General features: G+C 44.4%; 1 protein-coding gene across 6 annotated transcripts in view; it reads right to left on the minus strand.

Annotated features, from left to right (window-relative positions):
• LOC139583805 (transcriptional repressor NF-X1-like) overlaps positions 1 to 25201 on the minus strand; it is a 32888-nt gene that overhangs the window by 5573 nt on the left and 2114 nt on the right. The window contains exons 3-22 of one of the 6 annotated variants that reach the window (XR_011676621.1): positions 24820 to 24981; positions 24326 to 24403; positions 17377 to 17482; positions 17172 to 17243; positions 13603 to 13742; positions 13359 to 13458; positions 12960 to 13171; positions 12784 to 12881; positions 9393 to 9423; positions 9172 to 9254; positions 8855 to 8963; positions 8331 to 8450; positions 7992 to 8071; positions 7552 to 7782; positions 7165 to 7266; positions 6930 to 7028; positions 6771 to 6812; positions 2177 to 2275; positions 1010 to 1076; positions 164 to 309 (exon numbers count right to left, since the gene is read on the minus strand). Coding sequence is in view for 3 of the 6 variants with exons in the window: in XM_071415296.1 (XP_071271397.1) it covers positions 164 to 309; positions 1010 to 1076; positions 2177 to 2275; positions 6771 to 6812; positions 6930 to 7058; positions 7193 to 7266; positions 7552 to 7782; positions 7992 to 8071; positions 8331 to 8450; positions 8855 to 8963; positions 9172 to 9254; positions 9393 to 9423; positions 12784 to 12881; positions 12960 to 13171; positions 13359 to 13458; positions 13603 to 13742; positions 17172 to 17243; positions 17377 to 17482; positions 24326 to 24403; positions 24820 to 24981 (2179 nt within the window). In the remaining 3 variants the exon portion in view is untranslated. Of the gene's footprint in view, positions 1 to 163; positions 310 to 1009; positions 1077 to 2159; positions 2276 to 6770; positions 6813 to 6929; positions 7059 to 7164; positions 7267 to 7551; positions 7783 to 7991; positions 8072 to 8330; positions 8451 to 8854; positions 8964 to 9171; positions 9255 to 9392; positions 9424 to 12783; positions 12882 to 12959; positions 13172 to 13358; positions 13459 to 13602; positions 13743 to 17171; positions 17244 to 17376; positions 17483 to 24325; positions 24404 to 24819; positions 24982 to 25201 lie in introns of those variants that run through there. The other 5 variants (XM_071415297.1, XM_071415296.1, XR_011676620.1 and 2 more) reach the window with 5 other exon arrangements.

The raw sequence follows: 25201 nt of genomic DNA on the forward strand, positions 1-25201 counted from the left end.
GAGGCACAGCACTGTCTGAATTGTTCACAATACACATCCCTTCATACAAAATATACCCAGCTGATACTGTTGCACAGACAGTAATTACAAAGTATTTTTAAAGCTACAACATGCATCTATTTTGAGATTGTCATAGACTGTAACGCGCATGTGGAGGCGTTACCTGATGGCGGTGATAACCACGTTGCGTTTGGGCTCGCTGTCGTAGCTCACGCTCTCTACGTTGTAGACCTCAGCCAGCTCGTGGACTATCTTCCTGTGCTCCCTGTTCATGGGGGGGAAGCAATGGCTCCTCTTGGACTGTTTACCCTGAAAACGGGTTACACACACACACACACGTCACTCAAGACTTCATGTTTCCACTATGAAAGATTTTTCCGAGTTAGCATTTGACTTGAGGTTTAAATAAATGTTGTCTTAATAAACATCGAAAGCTACCAGAGCTGATTCACTGGACATTTTGTTGACTAAAGTTGTATTTTCCAATGTTCAGAACCAAAAGGAATAACCAACGACAAATAGAATCTTTAGCGAACATCATCAATACCCATCGTGTAATAGCCAAGGACATTCAAATATTTCAAGACTTTCCTGCACTCCTTCAACTAAGGGGACCAGAAGATTTTAGCTAAATGCAGACTACGCAAACTGAAGGTCCTCTAGTAAGCTGGTAGTGGTTTAGGGAAACCCAGTCATGTATAGGGAAATGCTGGCCCTGTATAAAGTATTTAAATCCAAAACCATCTCATCTAACTGCTCTTAAATAATACACACTGTACTCAATTTAAGTGGTAGGTGACATTTCATGCCAAAGAGGCGTGTGTTTATTCTTGTCCCTGTGTTTTAATTCTGTGTTAAATTCACCCCATCTGTGTTCAAAATGGCAACCTATTCCCCATTTAGTGCACTATTTTTGACCAGGACCCATAGGGCTCTGTTCAAAAGTAGTGCACTATTATAGGGAATAGGGTGTTATTCTGCACACAACCTAAGTCTATTGGTCCCTTACCTTGCTGGCCAACTCAACCAGATTCTTGATCTCCTCTTCAACCTCACTGACAAACTTCAGATCTTTTCTAAATTTGGAAAAATAAGAAATACGTTATGTTGTGGTAAAGCATTGGAGAAGGTGGAAAGTTAAGTTCCTCGGCGTACACATCACGAACAAACTGAAATGGTCCACCCACACAGACAGCGTGGTGAAGGCGCGCTCTTCACAACAGCGCCTCTTCAACCTCAGGAGGCTGAAGAAATTTGGCTCGTCACCAAAAACATAAACTTTTACAGATGCACAAATCAAGAGCATCCTGTCGGGCTGTATCACCGCCTGGTACGGCAACTGCTCCGCCCACAACCGCAAGGCTCTCCAGAGGGTAGTGAGGTCTGCACAACACATCACCGGGGGGGAAAACTACCTGCCCTCCAGGACACCTACAGCACCCAATGCCACAGAAAGGCCAAAAAGATCATCAAGGACAACAACCACCCGAGCCACTGCCTGTTCACCCCGCTATCATCCAGAAGGCGAGGTCAGTACAGGTGCATCAAAGCTGGGACAGAGATACTGAAAAACAGCTTCTACCTCAAGGCCATCAGACTGTTAAACAGCCATCACTAACACAGTGGCTGCTGCCAACATACTGACTCAACTCCAGCCACTTTAATAATTAAAAATTGGATGTAATAAATGTATCACTAGTCACAATGCCGCTTTATATAATGTTTACATACTCTACATTACTTATCTCATATGTATATAATGTACTCTATATCATCTACTGCATCTTGCCTATGCCGCACCATCGCTCATCCAGATATTTATATGTACATATTCTTATTCATTCCTTTACACTTGTGTGTATAAGGTAGTTGTGAAATTGTTAGATATTACTGCACTGTCGGAACTAGAAGCACAAGCATTTCGGTACACTCGCATTAACATCTGCTAACCATGTGTATGTGACCAATAGAATTTGATTTGATTTAAAGACGAATCATCAATGAAATGTGAAAATGGTGTCTCAAAGGGCACCGGTAGTGGCTCGAAGTATATCGGTGCCATCAATTAGCCTTCAAATTGGGAAATATTGTCCCCATAACATGCACACGAAGACAAAAATATCTGAGAACATTCTTGGCATGCATTGATAATACATTACATGTATTGGTACACCACCTGGCATCTACTCGGAGGCTGTCACTATAAGTGGAGGAGGAGGTGCGGATGTTGAAGGGGTCCACTGAAGGGTAAATCTGCAGGGCCACAGCCAATCGCCTGTCAGGACACATACACACGACTAAACATGGGCAGACACTAAGGTCCACTGATCTAAAGACTAGAACAGGAAAAAGCTCTGATGTTGACTGCACATTTTAAGAAAACAAAATCAATTCGACAGCCTAAAGCAAAGTGCTATCAAGTGGCTGTCTGTGTGTGCAGGGCTCCAGACTAACATTTTCAGTTGGTGGCACCAGCACATGGTTTGGTCACACCAAGTCTCTCCTCCCCCCCCCCCCCACAGCGTTAAGCAATAGGACCGACCGAGATAGCCGCCTCGCTTCGCGTTCCTTGGAAAATATGCAGTATTTTGTTTTTTTATGTGTTATTCCTTACATTGGTATCCCAGGTAATCTTAGGTTTCATTACATACAGTCGGGAGGAACTACTGAATATAAGAGCAACGTCAACTCACCACCGTTACAACCAGGAATACGACTTTCCCGAAACGGATCCAGTGTTTTGCCTTCCACCCAATACAATGGATCTGATCCCAGCCGGCGACCCTATGCGACGCCGTAAAAGGGGCAAACGTAGCGGTCTCCTGGTCAGGCTTCGGAGACGGGCACATCGCGCTCCACTCCCTAGCATACTACTCGCCAATGTCCAGTCTCTTGACAATAAGGTTGATGAAATCAGAGCAAGGGTTACATTCCAGAGAGACATCAGAGATTGTAACGTTCTCTGCTTCACGGAAACATGGCTAACTCAAGGGACGCTAACGGAGTCGGTGCAGCCAGCTGGTTTCTTCACGCATCGCGCCGACAGAAACATACATCTTTCTGGTAAGAAGAGGGGCGGGGGTGTATGCCTTATGATTAACGAGACGTGGTTTGATCATAACAACATACAGGAACTCAAGTCATTCTGTTCACCCGATCTAGAATTCCTCACAATCAAATGTCGACCGCATTATCTACCAAGGGAATTCTCTTCGATTATAATCACAGCCGTATATATTCCCCCCCAAGCAGACACATCGATGGCCCTGAACGAACTTTATCTGACTCTTTGTAAACTGGAAACCACACACCCTGAGGATGCATTCATCGTAGCTGGGGATTTCAACAAGGCTAATCTGAAAAAAAAATTACCTAAATTCTATCAGCATATCGATTGTGCTACCAGGGCTGGTAAAACCTTGGATCATTGTTATACTAACTTCCGCGACGCATATAAGGCCCTCCCCCGCCCTCCTTTCGGAAAAGCTGACCACGACTCCATTTTGTTGCTTCCAGCCTACAAACAGAAACTAAAACAACAAGCTCCCTCGCTCAGGTCTGTTCAACGCTGGTCCGACCAATCTGATTCCACGCTTCAAGACTGCTTCGATCACGCGGATTGGAATATGTTCCGCATTGCGTCCAACAACAACATTGACGAATACGCTGATTCGGTGAGCGAGTTCATTAGAAAGTGCATTGACGATGTCGTACCCACAGCAACGATTAAAACATTCCCAAACCAGAAACCGTGGATTGACGGCAGCATTCGCGTGAAACTGAAAGCGCGAACCACTGCTTTTAACCAGGGCAAGGTGACCGGAAACATGACCGAATACAAACAGTGTAGCTATTCTCTCCGCAAGGCAATCAAACTAGCTAAGTCCCAGTATAGAGACAAAATAGAGTCGCAATTCAACAGCTCAGACACAAGAGGTATGTGGCAGGGTCTACAGTCAATCACGGATTACAAAAAGAAAACCAGCCCCGTCGCGGACCAGGATGTCTTGCTCCCAGACAGGCTAAATAACTTTTTTGCACGCTTTGAGGACAATACAGTGCCACTGACACGGCCCGCTACCAAAACCTGCGGGCTCTCCTTCACTGCAGCCGAGGTGAGTAAAACATTTAAACGTGTTAACCCTCGCAAGGCTGCAGGCCCAGACGGCATTCCCAGCCGCGTCCTCAGAGCATGCGCAGACCAGCTGGCTGGTGTGTTTACGGACAAATTCAATCAATCCTTATCCCAGTCTGCTGTCCCCACATGCTTCAAGAGGGCCACCATTGTTCCTGTTCCCAAGAAAGCTAAGGTAACTGAGCTAAACGACTACCGCCCCGTAGCACTCACTTCCGTCATCATGAAGTGCTTTGAGAGACTACTCAAGGACCATATCACCTCCACCCTACCGGACACCCTAGACCCACTCCAATTTGCTTACCGACCCAATAGGTCCACAGACGACGCAATCGCAACCACACTGCCCTTACCCATCTGGACAAGAGGAATACCTATGTGAGAATGCTGTTCATCGACTACAGCTCAGCATTTAACACCATAGTACCCTCAAAACTCGTCATCAAGCTCGAGACCCTGGGTCTCGACCCCGCCCTGTGCAACTGGGTCCTGGACTTCCTGACGGGCCGCCCCCAGGTGGTGAGGGTAGGTAACAACATCTCCACCCCGCTGATCCTCAACACTGGGGCCCCACAAGGGTGCGTTCTGAGCCCTCTCCTGTACTCCCTGTTCACCCACGACTGCGTGGCCATGCACGCCTCCAACTCAATCATCAAGTTTGCGGATGACACTACAGTGGTAGGCTTGATTACCAACAACGACGAGACGGCCTACAGGGAGGAGGTGAGGGCCTTCGGAGTGTGGTGTCAGGAAAATAACCTCACACTCAACGTCAACAAAACAAAGGAGATGATTGTGGACTTCAGGAAACAGCAGAGGGAGCACCCCCCTATCCACATCGACGGGACAGTAGTGGAGAAGGTGGAAAGTTTTAAATTCCTCGGTGTACACATCACGGACAAACTGAATTGGTCCACCCACACAGACAGCGTTGTGAAGAAGGCACAGGAGCGCCTCTTCAACCTCAGGAGGCTGAAGAAATTCGGCTTGTCACCAAAAGCACTCACAAACTTCTACAGATGCACAATCGAGAGCATCCTGTCGGGCTGTATCACCGCCTGGTACGGCAACTGCTCCGCCCACAACCGTAAGGCTCTCCAGAGGGTAGTGAGGTCTGCACAACGCATCACCGGGGGAAAACTACCTGCCCTCCAGGACACCTACACCACCCGATGTCACAGGAAGGCCATAAAGATCATCAAGGACAACAACTACCCAAGCCACTGCCTGTTCACCCCGCTATCATCCAGAAGGCGAGGTCAGTACAGGTGCATCAAAGCAGGGACCGAGAGACTGAAAAACAGCTTCTATCTCAAGGCCATCAGACTGTTAAACAGCCACCACTAACATTTAGCGGCCGCTGCCAACATACTGACTCAACTCCAGCCACTTTAATAATAGGAATTGATGGAAATTATGTAAAAATGTACCACTAGCCACTTTAAACTATGCCACTTTATGTTTACATACCCTACATTACTCATCTCATATGTATATACTGTACTCTATACATCTACTGCATCTTGCCTATGCCGTTCTGTACCATCACTCATTCATATATCTTTATGTACATATTCTTTATCCCTTTACACTTGTGTGTATAAGGTAGTAGTTGTGGAATTGTTAGGTTAGATTACTTGTTGGTTATTAATGCATTGTCGGAACTAGAAGCACAAGCATTTCGCTACACTCGCATTAACATCTGCTAACCATGTGTATGTGACAAATAAAATTTGATTTGAAAAAATTATAAAGTCATTCACAGTGCTTTAGATGGTATGATAGAATACTGAGATGTTAGGCTATTCAATAAATAAGTTGTTTCATCTAACATGTCCAAGAATCCGGTGATTGTCATGAATTGTGGGTTGACAACAGGGTATTGTTATATTTTACTCTTAAAATATGACTCCAGAATGTTGTTGTTCAATAGAGATGAATGCGCCTTCTTTACGTGAACTAAAACCATATGCTAAGTATTTTGGGGCCAATTCACCACGAGGAAGTGAAAATTCTTAACGCATTAGATCGCTAACACTAAATATAATACCCAGTGCTAGTAGCCATTTATTAAATCTATCAGTAAAGGTAATGTCCTAAACTTTATTTTGCAATTGTAGCCTACTACCCTATGCACTCGCAAGGGCCGATGCGCATTCCCACTTTCGCACGCTTCGTATCGCAAAGCCATATCAAATTTCTTGCGATCGGTTGTAAAATAGTCTATTTGACAGTTTCAACAGTAGTTGCTTCCAAAGCTGTGTTTTTCCAGCAATTGGATTATTTACATTTTATTCCCGAAGCGCACAATGCACGGAGAGAGAGATCGGGTCACTCATCACAGCAGCAGGCCCTAGTGAATCATGCACATGGGCTTGGCAGACACTTGCATTACAGGAATCATAAGGATAAAGCACTTTACTGTTTGACCAAATCATGTTTTCAGGCAGCAAAAATGTTGTTTTGAAACTTTTGAGTCAGGTGACCATGTAATGAATGTTAAGCTTGCGCCGATGCGACCAGTTAAGAATTTTAACTCGTACAGCCAAGTCAAAGGGTCGCAAAATGCGACTAAAATGGTTGCAGTCTGGAGCCCTGCTGTGTGCGAGCGCACAACAGCTGTGCAAAAACTGACCTGTTCCTTTCCAGTGCAGCACACCCTTCGTCACACTCCAACCTGAGACGGAACACAGAGACATTAAAATAAGCTGGAAACGGTACACTAATTTTGTACAAGGTGAATAACTTTGTTTTGTATGCTATAAGCTTTGAGTCAGGTTTGGTCCCATCTTACTTGGTCTGTTTCATCTCCTTCTTAGTGATGAGACCGATGTCTACAGAGTCACCCAGCTGCATGTCAGACAGCTTACTGGCCATGGCAATGGCTGCATACCTACAGCACAGGGACACATACTGGGAACCACTGTTTGGCACCGCATGCACAGTCAAGTTCGGAAAAGTGAGCATGGAATTGGTGAAAACTCTGGTTTAGAGCACGCATTTAAGGTAGTTGTTTGATTCTACTGTACAGGCACATAAGGACACACGCGCGCACACCTCTGATGGGCACTGGCTGCCTCCGTGCACACTACCGTTTCCTTTCTCCGGCCGCAGTCACACTGTAGCGCCACCTGTGGGGCAGACGTGGAAACTGACATGAAACCCTGGCCACAAGAAGAAGACTGCTGCAGTCCAACACGGCTGCCTGTATCTCCACGTCTGACCCATGTGTCCGAGTATTTGAAGAGCTACGGTCATTTCGGGGGAAATTCTCCATATGTTTACTGTCAGTATGTCACCCTAAATGTAGTGCAGTCTCTCTATAGCACAGGTGCCACATTATTTATTTAATTAGCCTTTATTTAACCAGGATAAAATCCCTCGAGTCAGTTGGTTGAACATTTCGCTTTTTGTACCTTGGCAGTGCAGGTTTTACGCGGGCAACTGGTGCCCTTGTGGCAAGGGGCGTTGCAGGGGTGGCCACAGTCGGCGCGGGGCAGCACACAGGGCTGGCGGCAGGCGCCCTCGGCCAGACATTCTCCCCGGTGGCAGATGCGGCGGCAGCGGTGGAGGTCACACAGCAGCACCTTGTTGCAGGTCAGACCACAGGAGATGTCCTGCAGGTGGCACGGAATGTTGCTCCTTCGCTGCGGGGGAAGAGAAGGCTTTAGTGAAGTATCCCTAATAGCACCATATTCCCTATATAGTACACTACTTTTGACTACAGCCCATAGGGCTCTGGTCAAACGGAGTGTACTATATAGGGAATAGGGTGCCATTTAGGACACACCCTATACTTTCAAATGGAAGCCGGTTGAAGATTAGATAGCCAATAGGCTAATATCAGGAAAGTTACCTCATGCTTTCCCATGCACCACTTCTGAGTGAGGTAAGTACAGGGTGGGCACTTCTCCTCACTGTGGCAATTATGGAACACTGAGGACATAAACAGACAGTATGAGATGAGACCGAAGAATAAACATTCTCAGGCACTATAAAAAGAAAAGTTTTATATAAAACTATATAAAAATATATATATAGTTTTATATAAAACTATATACAAATATATATATAGTGCCTTGGTCAAAAGTAGTGCACTAAATAGGAATGCAGCTCGTAAGAGATGTCATGACTTGCAGTCTTCCAGGTGAATTGTAGTGATTTCTTTGGTTCTAGAGGTAGCTCGATTCTTTACCTTGATGGTCACACTTGTGCCTCCTGGTACACAGGTTCTTACACTCTAAGGGCTTGGTGCCACAGGCGATTGGGGGGAACAGGACAGTCCCCCCACAGTGGCACGCCAGCTCATCAAAACCTACACACAGGAAACAGGCAGGCAATCAGAGGGACGTGACAACCGGTCTGGCATGTTACTTAGCTAATGGGGCCATGTGATCTCAACGATCAAGACACAGCATACTGTATGTATCACACTAACACATGTCAATAGGAGACTAAGTGAAAATTAAGTGGAAGTTAAGATTCACCCCCAAAAGTCCACCGGTATAGTAAATGGACTTCCTACCTTGTGAAATAGGATGTGCTCTAGACTTAAGCAAGATAAGATATGGTGAGGAACATTGCCATTTGAACCACAAAGAATCGCAAAGCCTGGATAAAATAACTCAATTGACTTTGGCGTCTGTGCATCTGCTGGCATGTCAACATCTGTTGGCAGTGCCACTGGGAGCAGCACTGGGAACTTTGACCGGAACTCACTGGTTTGCCAGCAGGGTTGGCAGTTCCCACGGTGACAGAGCTCTTGGCAGCGGTGGAGGCCACAGTTGAGCTTGTAGCCACAGACCAGAGAGCATGTGTGTTCTGCACCCTATGGGGCGGGGGGGGGGGGACACACGACATATGTCAGTGTGACACCAGCTAGATAGTAGGCAGGCACATCTGGATGCCCTCTGTAGTGCCATCAATTCATTCCTAATAACTACTACCAAATTCATTCAGGTAACTAGTGTATGACTTTTACTTCCTGACTGTGTTCTTTACAAACTGGGTGCCACACACTGATTTCTGTCACTCACCACACAGCACAGCTCGCCACATTTGTGTCGGCCACAGGAGCGCTTCTTGAGGCAGCGCTTCTCACAGGTAAAAATCAGTCCATCTACAATTGGGAGGAAGGAAAGAGATGAAATAAGAGGACATTATGACAATGGATGAGGCACTTAAGTACAAGAAATCGACTTTTAGTAGGTACAGTGGCTACACCCCCCCCCCCCCCCAAGAATGAAAAAAATCCTACCTTCATTCTGGATGGTTGCACAGGGAACATCCTGAAAACAAAGAGAGTTGGTCTTCAGGGGTGCTCTTTGATAGAACAGAATTACACCTCCATTTGCAACAGTGAGCAATCTATACAGAACTATTGAAATTGGCGCTGGAGGTGGCTCCCGTTTTACAGTCCCTTAACCAATTGTGCGTGTTTTTTCATGTTATTTGTAACTTATTTTGTACATAATGTTCCTGCCACCGTGTCTTATGACCGAAAAGAGCATGTAGATATCAGGACAGCGATTACTCACCCCGTACTGGAGGAATACTTTTTCTTTAACGAGTCGACGGGAAGGATTTACTTCAGACGCTCGACAAGAACCTCATCCCCGTCAATAGCAGGAGAGACAGAGATATCGGGGACGAAGGTCCGGGTGCCTTGTAAGGATCCGGCAGCGAGAGGGTAATCTCCCTTTACCATCGGTCCTATTAGCCAACGTACAATCAATGGAAATTAAAATAGACAAACTACGATCACGTATATCCTACCAACGGGACATTAAAAACGGTAATATCTTATGTTTCACGGAGTCGTGGCTGAACGACGACATTAATAAAATACAGCTGGCGGGTTTTAAGCTTTTTCGGCAGGATAGAACAGCGGCCTCTGGTAAGACAAGAGGTGGCAGTCTATGTATATTGTAACAGCTGGTGCACTAATCTCAGGAAGTCTCGAGGTTTTGTTCACCTGAGGTAAAGTATCTCATAAGCTGTAGACCACACTATTTACCAAGAGAGTTTTCATCTATATTCTTGAAAGCTGTCTATTTACCACCACAAACTGATGCTGGCACTAAGACTGCACTCAATGAGCTGTATATGGCCATAAGCAAACAGGAAAATGCTCATCCAGAGACGGCGCTCCCTGTGGCCGGGGACTTTAATGCAGGTACATTTAAATCAGTTTTACCTCATTTCTACCAGCATGTTAAATGTGCAACCAGAGAGAAGAAAAAAAAACTCTAGACCACCTTTACTCCACACAGAGACACATACAAACTCTCCCTCGCCCTCCATTTGGCAAATCTAACCATACTTCTATCCTCCTGATTCCTGCTTACAAGCAAAAACTAAAGCAGGAAGCACCAGTGACTCGGTCAATAAGAAAGTGGTCAGATGAAGCAGATGCTAAGCTACAGGACTGTTTTGCTAGCACAGACTAAAATATTCAGGGATTCTTCCGATGGCATTGAGGAGTACACATCAGTCACTGGCTTCATCAATAAGTGCATCGATGACATTGTCGCCACAGTGACCGTACGGCCATACCCAAACTAGAAGCCATGGATTACAGGCAACATTCGCACTGAGCTAAAGGAGCGGGACTAACCCGGCAGCTTATAAGAAATCCCGCTATGCCCTTCCGACGAACCATCAAACAGGCAAAGGGTCAATACAGGACTAAGATCGAATCGTACTACAGCGGCTCCGACACTTGTCGGATGTGGCTGGGCTTGCTAACTATTACAGACTACAAAGGGAAGCACAGTCGCGAGCTGCCCAGTGACACAAGCCTACCAGATGAGCTAAATTACTTCTATGCTCGCTTCTAGGAAAGTAACACTGAAACACGCATGAGAGCATCAGCTGTTCCGGACGACTGTGTGATCACGCTCTCTGTAGCCGATGTGAGCAAGACCTTTAAACAGGTCAACATTCACAAGGCCGCAGGGCCAGACGGATTACCAGGACGTGCACTCCGAGCATGCGCTGACCAACTGGCAATTGTCTTCACTGACACTTTCCACCTGTCCCTGACGGAGTCTGTAATACCAACATGCAGACCACCATAGTGTCTGTGCCCAAGAACACTAAGGTAACCTGCCTAAATGAGTACCGACCCGTAGCACTCACATCTGTAGCCATGAAGTGCTTTGAAAGGCTGATCATGGCTCACATCAACACCATTATCCCAGAAACCCTAGACCCACACCCAATTTGCATACCGCCCCAACAGATCCACAGATGATGCAATCTACTGCACTCCAAGCTGCCCTTTCCCACCTGGACAAAAGGAACACCTATGTGAGAATGCTATTCATTGACTACAGCTCAGCGTTCAACACCATAGTGCCCTCAAAGCACATCACTAAGCTAAGGATCCTGGGACTAAACACCTCCCTCTGCAACTGGATCCTGGACTTCCTGACGGGCTGCCCCAGGTGGTAAGGGAAGGTAACACATCCGCCACGCTGATCCTCAACACAGGGGCCCCTCAGGGGTACGTGCTCAGTCCCCTCCTTGTACTCCCTGTTCACTCATGACTGCATGGCCAGGCACGACTCCAACACCATCATTAAGTTTGCTGATGACACAATAGTGGTAGGCCTGATCACTGACAATGATGAGACATCCTATAGGGAGGTGGTCAGAGACCTGGCCGTGTGGTGCCAGGACAACAACCTCTCCCTCAACATGATCAAGACAAAGGAGTTGATTGTGTACCACAGGATAAAGACTGAGAATGGGGGCGTGCTCATCGACGGGGCTGTAGTGGAGCAGGTTGAGAGCTTCAAGTTCCTTGATGTTCACATCACCAACAAACTAACATGGTCTAAGCACATTAAGACAGTCGTGAAGAGGGCACAACAAAACCTATTCCCCCTCAGGAGACTGAAAAGATTTGGCATGGGGTCCTAAGATCCTCAATAGGTTCTACGGCTGCACCATCAAGAGCATCCTGACTGGTTGCATCACTGCCTGGTATGGCAACTGCTCGGCCTCCGACCGCAAAGCACTACAGAGGGTGGTGCGTATGGCCCAGTACATCACCGGGGCCAAGCTTCCTGCCATCCAGGACCTCTATACCAGGCTGTGTCAGAGGAAAGCCCTAAAAAAATGTCAAAGACTCCAGCCACCCTAGTCATTGACTGTTCTCTTCTACCTCACAGCAAGCAGTAATGGAGCGCCAAGTCCAAAAGCTTCTTCACAGCTTCTACCCCCAAGCCATAAGACTCATGAACAGCTAATCAAAGGGTTACCCAGACCCCTCTTTTACACTGCTGCTACTCTGTTTATTATCTATGCATAGTCACTTTAACTCTACCTACATGTACATATTACTTCAATTACCTCGACTAACCGGTGCCCCCGCACATCAACTCTGTACCAGTACCCCCTGGATATAACCTCACTATTGTTATTTTACTGCTGTTTAATTATTTGTTACATTTATTTTTTCTTAAAACTTCGTAAAGCATTGTTGGTTAAGGGCTTGTAAGTAAGCGTTTCACTGTAAGGTCTAAACCGGTTGTATTTGGTGCATGTGACAAATACAAATTTGATTACATTAGAAGACTTGCCCTCACGATACAAGCATGACAAACACCATAGATGTACAGCACTCCTTTTTGGGGACTAACATTGATCTTAGAGCCACATCTGCATTTGATGGTGGAGGTGAGTGAGCAGGGGCCACAGCAGCCCTCGTGGCACAGCTTCTCACAGATGTGGATGGTCTCTGTAATGACATGGGGGAACAAGTCAACACATTTAAATCCCATAGAGAGATCACACGTGGACACACTGTCGGTCTTACCGTTGGATCCACAGGGCAGGGGCTTGTTGCAGGTCTTGCCACAGGAAGGGATGGGGTCAGAGCAGCTGCGGCGCTCAGGGTAGCCCAGCAGCTTGGCCAAGGCCGTCTGTCCACAGGGGCAACTCCTCACCAGCCTGGGGGAGCGTGGGCACGGCTGGCACGGCCCACGGTGGCACACCTGCTTGCATCGGTGGGCCTCACAGTCCAACAACCTGGGAGCGAGAAAATATTGCGAATCAGAAAAATCAATCAATAATATACAAGGCATGATTGGAGCAAGGAAAAGGATGCTCCGCAAATCTGGCTAAGACATTACTGACTAATCTTCAGGCGGAAATAAATCATATTCTCACAGTAGCAAACTACAAAGTTGTTTTCTATCTGCTGGTTAGAACTTACTTGCCACATGCTTGCTGACAGGAGAAGTGTCCTGAGCCGTCAAAGCAGTCGTTATCCGTCCCACACAGCACCTCCCGAGAGACAACACCACAGTAGCACACTGCAACAGCACGTCAGCAAGTCAAAGGTTAAGAAAAACAGAAGACTGCATCAGTGTAACGCATTACCATAGCTAAGACATTGAGACCAGGACAAAGTCATCACAATTTTTTTTTATTATGAGGAACTTCTTGTAGTATCTCACCCTGCTGGACCTGTAGTTGGCACGGCTGGCACAGTCCGCTGTGGCACGCCTGGGTACAGGTGTGTTCGGTACAGTTGAGGATCAAGTCACACTGCTTGTCACAGTGGATGGCAGTGGCCTGGCCACACCGCATTGGCTGACTGCAGAGAGAAGTATGGATGTATTTTACTGTGAGTGGGGGTGGGCTGAGGTGCAAAGTTTTTCCTATACCAATTGTTAAACATTAGTAATAGTGACACAGAAATGACAAATATTTGGCAGCCTAAGCTAAGGTACAGTTGAAGTCTGAAGTTTACATACACTTAGGTTGGAGTCATTAAAACTCGTTTTTCAACCACTCCAAATTTCTTGTTAACAAACTAGTTTTGCAAGTCGGTTAGGACATCTACTTTGTGCATGACAAGTAATTTTTCCAACAATTGTTTACAGATAGATTATTTCACTTACAGTGAACTATATCACAATTCCAGTGAGTAAGAAGTTTACATACACTAAGTTGACTGTGCCTTTAAACAGCTTGGAAAATTCCAGAAAATTATGTCATGGCTTTAGAAGCTTCTGATAGGCTAATTGACATAATTTGAGTCATTTGGAGATGTACCTGTGGATGTACACTGCTCAAAAAAATAAAGGGAACACTAAAATAACACATCCTAGATCTGAATGAATGAAATATTCTTATTAAATACTTTTTTCTTTACATAGTTGAATGTGCTGACAACAAAATCACACAAAAATGATCAATGTAAATCAAATTTATCAACCCATGGAGGTCTGGATTTGGAGTCACACTCAAAATTAAAGTGGAAGACCACACTACAGGCTGATCCAACTTTGATGTAATGTCCTTAAAACAAGTCAAAATGAGGCTCAGTAGTGTGTATGACCTCCCTACAACGCCTGGGCATGCTCCTGATGAGGTGGCGGATGGTCTCCTGAGGGATCTCCTCCCAGACCTGGACTAAAGCATCCGCCAACTCCTGGACAGTCTGTGGTGCAACGTGACGTTGGTGGATGGAGCGAGACATGATGTCCCAGATGTGCTCAATTGGATTCAGGTCTGGGGAACGGGCGGGCCAGTCCATAGCATCAATGCCTTCCTCTTGCAGGAACTGCTGACACACTCCAGCCACATGAGGTCTAGCATTGTCTTGCATTAGGAGGAACCCAGGGCCAACCGCACCATCATATGGTCTCACAAGGGGTCTGAGGATTTCATCTCGGTACCTAATGGCAGTCAGGCTACTTCTGCCGAGCACATGGAGTGCAGGCCCCCAAAGAAATGCCACCCCACACGATGACTGACCCACCGCCAAACCGGTCATGCTGGAGGATGTTGCAGGCAGCAGAACGTTCTCCACGGCGTCTCCAGACTCTGTCACGTCTGTCACATGTGCTCAGTGTGAACCTGCTTTCATCTGTGAAGAGCACAGGGCGCCAGTGGCGAATTTGCCAATCTTGGTGTTCTCTGACAAATGCCAAACGTCCTGCACGGTGTTGGGCTGTAAGCACAACCCCCACCTGTGGACGTCGGGCCCTCATACCACCCTCATGGAGTCTGTTTCTGACCATTTGAGCAGACACATGCACATTTGTGCCTGCTGGAGGTCATTTTGCAGGGCTCTGGCAGTGCTCCGCCTGCTCCTCCTTGCACAATGGCGGAAGTAGCGGTCCTGCTGCTGGGTTGTTGCCCTCCTACGGCCTCCTGCACGTCTCCTGATGTACTGGCCTGTCTCCTGGTAGCGCCTCCATGCTCTGGACACTACGCTGACAGACACAGCAAACCTTCTTGCCACAGCTCGCATTGATGTGCCATCCTGGATGAGCTGCACTACCTGAGCCACTTGTGTGGGTTGTAGACTCCGTCTCATGCTACCACTAGAGTGAAAGCACCGCCAGCATTCAAAAGTGACCAAAACATCAGGCAGGAAGCATAGGAACTGAGAAGTGGTCTGTGGTCACCACCTGCAGAACCACTCCTTTATTGGGGGTGTCTTGCTAATTGCCTATAATTTCCACCTTTTGTCTATTCCATTTGCACAACAGCATGTGAAATTTATTGTCAAATCAGTGTTGCTTCCTAAGTGGACAGTTTGATTTCACAGAAGTGTGATTGACTTGGAGTTACATTGTGTTGTTTAAGTGTTCCCTTTATTTTTTTGAGCAGTGTATTTCAATGCCTACCTTCAAACTCACTGCCTCTTTGCTTGACATCATGAGAAAATCGAAAGAAATCAGCCAAGACCTCAGAAAATAAATTGTAGACCTCCACAAGTCTGGTTCATCCTTGGGACCAATTTCCAAACACCTGAAGGTACCACGTTCATCTGTACAAACAATAGTACGCAAGTATAAACACCATGGGACCATGCAGCCATCATACTGCTCAGGAAGGAGACTCGTTCTGTCTCCTAGAGATGAACGTACTTTGGTGCGATAAGTGCAAATCAATCCCAGAACAGCAAAGGACCTTGTGAAGATGCTGGAGGAAACAGGTACAAAAGTATCTATATCCACAGTAAAACGAGTCCTATATCGACATAACCTGAAAGGCCGCTCAGCAAGGAAGAAGCCACTGCTCCAAAACCGCCACAAAAAAGCCAGACTAAGGTTTGCAACTGCACATGGGAACAAAGATCGTACTTAACAAAAATGGCCATAAAGACCATCGTTATCTTTGGGGGAATAATGGGGATGCTTGCAAGCCGATAAACACCATCCCAACCGTGAAGCACGGGGGTGTCAGCATGTTGTGGGGTTGCATTGCTGCAGGAGGGACTGGTGCAATTCACAAAACAGATAACACCATGAGGTAAGAAAATTATGTGGATATATTAAAGCAACATTTGAAGACATCAGTCAGGAAGTTAAAGCTTGGTCGCAAATTGGTCTTCCAAATGGACAATGACCCCAAGCATACTTCCAAAGTTGTGGCAAAATGACTTAAGGACAACAAAGTCAAGGTATTGGAGTGGCCAACACAAAGCCCTGACCTCAATCCTATAGAACATTTGTGAGCAGAACTGAAAAAGCCTGTGCGAGCAAGGAGGCCTACAAACCTGACTCAGTTACACCAGCCCTGTCAGGAGGAATGGGCCAAAATTCACCCAACATATTGTGGGAAGGCTGTGGAAGGCTACCTGAAGCGTTTGACCCAAGTTAAACAATTTAAAGGCAATGCTACCAAATACTAATTGAGTGTATGTAAACTTCTGACCCACTGGGAATGTGATGAAAGAAATAAGCTGAAATAAATAATTCTCTATTATTCTGACATTTCACATTCTTAAAACAAAGTGGTGATCTTAACTGACATAAATAAGAGGGAATTTTTACATGGATTAAATGTCAGGAATTGTGAAAAACTGAGTATAAATGTAGTTGGCTAAAGTGTATGTAAACTTCCAACTTCAACTGTATGTAAATAAACAGTGGGTAAGTTAGTACGATGTAGACATTTGTCTAAGTCCCAAAAGGCACCCTATTCCCTATATAGTGCACTACTTTCGACCAGATCCCTATGGGCCCATTTTGGGACGCAAACATTAGGTCAAGAGGATATACAGTACCTGGTTCTTCCACAGATGCAGGCTTTGGTGACAAAGGCAGGACACTGTGGACAAGGCCCGGGGTGACACAAGCTGCAGAGACAACCACAGAGGAGACACAATCAAGACAACCACTTCATGTTGTTGAACTACAGATTGTTATGTGGTGGTGGGATGAGGTTTGTTATGTATGAGTTGGGTTGAGGTATGGGTTGGGTTGTCTCACATGTTACAGGGGTGCTTGCAGTCCGCTCCGCTCCTCTTCTTCCCACACGTATCTCCACAGCTGTGTGGGATCTCGCTACGCTGGAACTCCGGGTTGGTCACTTTGCCTGTCAATCACACCAGAATAAGGAAACACAGTACAGAGAAAGAACTCTGGAAAAGGAAATTGATTTCTACTACTTGTTTATTTTATCAGGTCAGTGTCATTGAGATGATTAAACTTTATTCGTTTTGTACCATGGCATTGTTGAATACTCATGATTGTCTTGAAGGGCATTCTAAAGCAGTGTTTCAACTGGTTTTGCCTTGGGACACAAATTGAACAACGTCGTCCAAGTCATGAACCAATATATTCGCATTGCGAAAAATAATCACCAATATACAATCTGGAAAACAATTTTTAATGCTGTATTGATATTAAATGTAGCAATTATAAAACAAGGGACCAACATTCCCACCTCTAATTGTCAATAAATACATTTTGCCCATATTCTTGATGAAGAATGTAAAAAATAAAAACCCACTGGTATGAGACCACTAAGTCAACCAAAATAGCACTACTAATAGCTCTATTGAAAATAGATTTTTTTCTGAGATTAAATTACACATTAAAAAAAATGTAAGTTCATGATCTTTTCTACACACTTTCTACCTGGTTTAAATTGTTTAAGTTCAGACTGGAGAAGTTGTTAATATTTATTATTATTTTTACTTAGACACCTGCGACCCATTCAAAACCTCACTTGGGTCGCAACCCACAAGTTCAGAATCGCTGTTCGAGAGCATGCATTATTTCCTTGTAATGCACGTGTAACGGATGTGAAATGGCTAGCTAGTTAGCGGGTACGCGCTAGTAGCGTTTCAATCAGTTACGTCACTTGCTCTGAGACTTAAGTAGGGTTTCCCCTTGCTCTGCAAGGGCCGTGGCCTTTGTGGAGCGATGGGTAACGATGCTTCGTGGGCGACCGTTGATGTGTGCAGAGGGTCCCTGGTTCGCGCCCGTGTCGGGGCGAGGGGACGACGTAAAGTTATACTGTTACACACGGTATAATTCAATGGCTATGAAGTGCATTCTTAAAATGTTCTATGTTTGAGCAGCTTTTGAAAGCAAAAGTTGAATATAAAACATTCATTGTTGAATTTGATTTTTATAATATCAAGCTAGGACTGATGGTTTGGTTAGCTAAACTAGCAAGTCTGTTTGGTTACCAAGGCAACTATTATTGTAGCTATCTAGTAAACTTGCAAGCTACTTCAGTGGATGTTGAACACATTTCTAATATGTTAAATCATAGCCTGGTATAAAATGTAAACGGTCTCTGGAAAATAATGCAACTCCATGGAAGGTGGGGAATTAGACAACGGGTGGTTCTAATCCTGAATGCTGATTGGTTAAAGACCTCATTCCAGCCAATGTCTATTCCACATTATCATCAGCTAAATCTATGACGTTAAAATGACTATATAATCTGTTCCATCTGACTGTGCAATCCACGGTCTCATCAGCCCAACCAGGCAATTTATAAACTTGATCCCCACTATAAAAAAGTATCTAGACATTTTTACATTTCTTTTAGACTAACATTTAGTTTAACAGCGGAGATTTGTAGAAACCTTGCGGTCGGTCTCTACGACATTTGAATCATTGTTTCAACATTCAAATTCAACCCCCAGCTGTTCCATAGTAATGAACGCATCAGGAGTTGGGATGAGACCGGCAGACAGCATTTCTCAGCCAGTCAAAATCATGAATCAGCTGGCATCATTTTTATGGATATATACAAAGAAATGTCAATTGAAAAAAAGGTAAAACGAAATACATCCAGTTTGCAGTCTTTCCAGCTTCAGTTTGAAGTGATTGTGTTAGCTGTGTTGTTGGCTAGCTCCTTTGAACAACAGTGTCCTGACGGAAGAGCACATTTTCTATGCCAGGCAAAAATCGCACCTCATTAGCTCATTGTTATGGATTTATTTTGATACATCTCTAGAAAACAGCTTGAACAAATGCAAATGCAGCTACTTTGCTGTTATTCTGGCTGCACTTTTTGACATGACTAAGTTAGCTACAGTTGGCTAGCTAGAAAGCAAGGGAGAAGAACATTGCCAGTCAGTATGGCAATGGAACATTTAGAACGAACATTACAGAACAAAAAGACTGCACGACTGGGTTACGTCTCTAGCAACCGAACTGATAGAACGAACAACCAGTTGGCTTGGGTTGCAACTAGGGCTGTGGAGGTCACAAAATTGTCAGCCGGTGATTGTCAAGCAAATAACTGTCGGTCTCATGGTAATTTACCATTAACATAAATACATTTAGCATCTCCTGGCTTCCACACATTTTAAAAAGTAATAAATCCATATAATATAGCCTAGGTCCTGATGTGCCAAATGGCTGTGGGAAACACTATTTAATTTGTTTACAATTCCGTGGCATTATTTTATAGTATGAAGAATACAATTGAACAAAGCAGAAAAAATATACATTTTCTCCAAAGAATTTGAGTGCGCACATGCGTCTATTCTGTGTGGAGCGGTTAAAAGAAATAGGTACTCCTATATGCTTAATTTAGAGTTAAATTTAGTTGTTCTACAAACGTACAAAAGTTGTTCTACTAAGCTCTGCTTAGTTTTTTGCGCAGGCTGTACACACGCCAATTGTCTCTCATTCACAATTTGACAAGCACTTGATAATGACTTGAATTTCCCGGCGGCATTCCCTTTGTGGCCGTAATCGGGGACGCAACTGGGCGCTGACGAAAAGAAGATGAGTAGGCCTAACAAACAGCAAAAGCACTAGCCTATGTCAATCCACTATCCCCCACAGTACAAAAGTCGACCTATTCTATTCTGTACGAGAAATAAATATTCCAAACAGTCTGGGACAGTTGATGGATGCGATAGATCCCAAATTAATACAACCAATAGCATGGAAAAAAACGTTTTTAGGCAATGTGGCTTACGCAACAGATCAGAATGTTTAGCTTAAAATGTTGATAGCCTAATAGTTTATTTCTTCACATTATAAGCGCAGTAATGGGCACATAATAGTAAGCGCGAATGTTCCATTAGCGGAAAACACCATTACCAAAAGTGACCGCAAATACAATTATGCATTTAATGCATAATGCTTTAATTATAAGAATTTATTTTTATGGTGAAAATGATCTTCCCCAAACTTGAAACTCACGTACTGCTTATACAGTGGCAAAAAAAGTACGTGAACCCTTTGGAATTACCTGGATTTCTGCATAAATGTGTCATAGATGATCAAATCAAATTAAGTCACATCACAGCTTCAACTAATAAAAATTCTTGTATTTTTCTTGTATATATTGAATACACAATTTAAACATTCACAGTGTAGGTTGGAAAAAGTATAATGAAGCCCTAGGCTAATGACTTCCCCAAAAGCTAATTGGAGTCAAGAGTCAGCTAACCTGGAGTCCAACCAATGAGACGCGATTGGAGATTTTGGTTAGAGCTTCCATGTCTAAAAAAAAAAAAAAAAACACACAAAATTTGAGTTTGCGATTCACAAGAAGCATTGCCTGATGTGAACCATGCCTCGAACAAAAGACATCTCAGAAGACCTAAGATTAATAATTGTTGTCTTGCATAAAGCTGGACAGGGTTACAAAAGTATCTCTAAAAGCCTTGATGTTCATCAGTCCATGGTAAGACAAATTGTCTATAAATGGAGAAAGTTCAGTACTGTTGCTACTCTCCCTAGGAGTGGCCGTCCTGCAAAGATGACTGCAAGAGCAGAGCAGAATGCTCGAAGAGGTTAAGAAGAATCCTAGAGTATCAAATAAAGACTTAGAAACCTCTGGAACATGCCAACATCTCTGTTGACGAGTCTACGATACGTAAAACACTGAACGAGAATGGTGTTCATGGTAGGACACCACGGAAGAAGCAACTGCTGTCCCCCAAAAAACATTGCTGCACGTCTGAAGTTCACAAAAGAGCACCTGGCTGTTCCACAGAGCTACTGGCAAAATATTCTGTGGACAGATGAAACTAAAGTATAGTTGTTTGGAAGGAACACACAACACTATGTGATAGTTGTGATACAAACCTTATTAAAACATATAGGCCTATGGGCTAGGCAACATGAGGCGTCCGAAAAGTTGATTTAATCTGGTATTTACATATACTAAATAATGTGACATTTGTTTCGATTTAGAATGGACCATTATCATGCACCTGTATCGAAACAGGGGCAGCGGGAAAAAACAGGTAATCTATGCACTTAGAGTTGAAGTCAGAAGTTCACATACACTTAGGTTGGAGTCATTAAAACTCATTTTTCAACCACTCCACAAATTTCTTGTCAACAAACTATAGTTTGGCAAGTCGGTTAGGACATCTACTTTGTGCATGACAAGTAATTTTTCCAACAATTGTTTACAGACAGATTATTTCACTTATAATTCACTGTATCACAATTCCAGTGGGTCAGAAGTTTACATACACCAAGTTGACTGTGCCTTCAATTAAACAGCTTGGAAAATTCCAAAAAATGATGTCATAGCTTTAGAAGCTTCTGATTGGCTAATTGACATCATTTGAGTCAATTTGAGGTGTACCTGTGGATTTATTTCACGGCCTACCTTCAAACTCAGCGCCTCTTTGCTTGACATCATGGGGAAATCAAAAGATATCAGCCCAAAAATTTTAGACCTCCACAAGTCTGGTTCATCCTTGGGAGCATTTTCCAAATGCCTGAAGGTACAATGTTCATATGTACAAACAATTGTACGCAAGTATAAACACCATGGGACCACGCAGCCGTCATACCGCTCAGGAAGGATACACGTTCTGTCTCCTAGAGATGAACATATTTTGGTGCGAAAAGTGCAAATCAATCCCAGAACAACAGCAAAGGACCTTGTGAAGATGCTGGAAGAAACAGGTAAAAAAGTATCTATATCCACAGTATAACGAGTCCTATATCGACATAACCTGAAAGGCTGCTCAGCAAGAAAGAAACCACTGCTCCAAAACAACCATAAAAAAGCCAGATTACGGTTTGCAACTGCACATGGGGACAAAGATCGTACTTTTTGGAGAAATGTCCTCTGGTCTGATGAAACAAAAATAGAACTGTTTGGCCATACTGACCATTGTTATGTTTGGAGGAAAAAGGGGGAGGCTTGCAAGCCGAAGAACACCATCCCAACCGTGAAGCACGGGGGAAACAGCATCATGTTGTGGGGGTGCTTTGCTGCAGGAGGGACTGGTGCACTTCACAAAATAGATGGCATCATGAGGCAGGAACATTATGTGGATATATTGAAGCAACATCTCAAGACATCAGTCAGGAAGTTAAAGCTTGGTCGCAAATGGGTCTTCCAACTGGACAATGACCCCAAGCAAACTTCCAAAGCAAACTTCCAAAGTGGCAAAATGGCTTAAGGGCAACAAAGTCAAGGTATTGGAGTAGCTATCACAAAGCCCTGACCTCAATCCCATAGAAAATTTGTGGGCAGAACTGAAAAAGTGTGTGCGAGCAAGGAGGCCTACAAACCTGACTCAGTTACACCAGCTCTGCAGGAGGAATGGGCCAAAATTCACCCAACTTATTGTGGGAAGGCTGTGGAAGGCTACCCGAAACATTTGACCCAAGTTAAACCATTTAAAGGCAATGCTACCAAATACTAATTGAGTGCATGTAAACTTCTGACCCATTGGGAATGAGGTGAAAGAAATAAAAGCTGAAATAAATCATTCTCTATTATTCTGACATTTCACATTCTTAAAATAAAGTGGTGATTCTAACTGACTTAAGACAGGGAATTTTTCCTAGGATTAAATGTCAGGAATTGTGAAAAACTGAGTTTAAATGTATTTGGCTAAGGTATATGTAAACTTCCGACTTCAACTATAAATAGCAAATGGAGGACGCTTTGGCGGCAGGTAGCCTAGTGGTTAGAGCATTGGGCCAGTAACCAAAAGGTTGCTTGATCGAATCCCCGAGCTGACAAGGTAAAAATTTGTCGTTCTGCCTCTGAGCAAGGCAGTGTTCCCCTGGCGCAGAAGACATGGATGTCGATTAAGGCAGGCCCCCGCACCTCTCTGATTCAGAGGGGTTGGGTTAAATGCGGAAGACATTTCAGTTGAAGGCATTCAATTGCACAACTGACTAGGTAACCTCATTTCCCGCATGGTTTATTTTCATGCCAGCCAGGTAGCCTATACTCCTGTTGTAAATATAAGCAATGTGCTTAATATTAGGAAAGTTAAGTTGAGAAATATATATAGTAAGCCTAGCCTATAGAAAGCTGATGGGATCCTCTTTTTATTAGCGACCATCACTCTTTTTTTCTCCCACAATTGCATAGCCTATAGAAATGTTGCGCAACATGAGCTCATGGGCTCTCATGAAGTGTTTGATTAGAATTTTGGTTTCCTTTGCATTGATGTCAGATTGATTAGAGTGGACAATACAGTGCTGAGTACCAGGCAGTTATCAAGTTGGTAGGCTACTAATGACCATCAGCAGCATAAGAGCTTGGAGAAGCGTAACTACTGTGACTAATCGGTCACGTGGAGGCGGTCATACGGTCACCGCAACAGCCCTAGTTGCAACAAGTGTTGGGACTATAGCTTGTGGAAGGATGGAAAAAGTATGAATAATATATGAAAATATGTCAATCATTATTTGAATATGTTGGTAACCCGTTGTATAAAAGTGATAATGCCCTCAAAGCCAGAGTTTGGAGGATATATTAGCACGGTTTGCCGGGTCTCGACGATCTCGGGCCTTATCACTTAAATAATGCATGCTCTAGAAGCCAATGCGAAACGAGTCATTCATTATTTTCCATAGAACGCATAACCCCTTGTTGATTATCCCTTACATTATGCGCAAAGCATCTCAACGAGCGAGAAAGACTAGGGATGCACTACTGTCTGGGAATAATGGCTATTAGCTAATCACTTACCACAGAAGCACTTGTAGGTGTTTGGGGGTTGGAAGACAACATTCTGACAAGCTGGACACCTCCACCCATCATTTGTTTCTGCAAATTAGAGCAAAAACTTGTATATCACATATAGCATCCTTCACATATCTCTTTAAGAATGATGGTTGTCCACAATATGTGCACTACATCTTAAATAAAGTTATAATCTACAATATATTGTGACATTGTTAGTACAGAAGTAACAGCGCACATTAGCTGCAATTAAGATAATAGAAGGCCACTGCAATTAGGATAAGGTCACTGGGGCCACATTTTTGCTACAGTGGATATTGTAGCCTCATCTGTCGTGCAGAATTTGCACTACTGTATTGTCTGGGTGGAACAGCAATGTGCTATCTATGGAGAACTATTGTGTTAAAACTCATGAATAGATGCAGAGCTGAATGAGTCACTGCTGGGCAGTGCTTAATTGCACACGTGTCTGCCTGTTTGTCTGTCTGTGTTCGGCCTACCGTCTGCCTGTGAGGCTGGGGAGCGGGCCCACTTCTTGATGCAGTTGAGATGGAATACATGGAAGCAGCTGAGACAGCTCCAGACGGGTGCCATCACCCTGATCACCTCACAGCACACCATGCACTCATACTTCTCCTCGGACAGCTGCTCAATCAGGCAACCTGGACAGAGATGGAGAGAGTCACTAGACTCCAAAACGTAACCAGCACCAGTCCAGGAGGGTCAGAGCCAGAGTGGACCATAACCATAACTGGAGTGGTCTTAATAATGATGGTTCAATCCCAAATGGCATCCTATTCCCTATATATAGTGCACTACTTTTGATCATGGCTCATAGGGCTTTGGTTAAAAGTAGTGCACTATGTAGGGAAAAGGGTGCCA

The sequence above is a fragment of the Salvelinus alpinus genome, chromosome 8 (genome assembly GCF_045679555.1).
Source record: "Salvelinus alpinus chromosome 8, SLU_Salpinus.1, whole genome shotgun sequence".
NCBI classification, from domain to species: domain Eukaryota; kingdom Metazoa; phylum Chordata; class Actinopteri; order Salmoniformes; family Salmonidae; genus Salvelinus; species Salvelinus alpinus.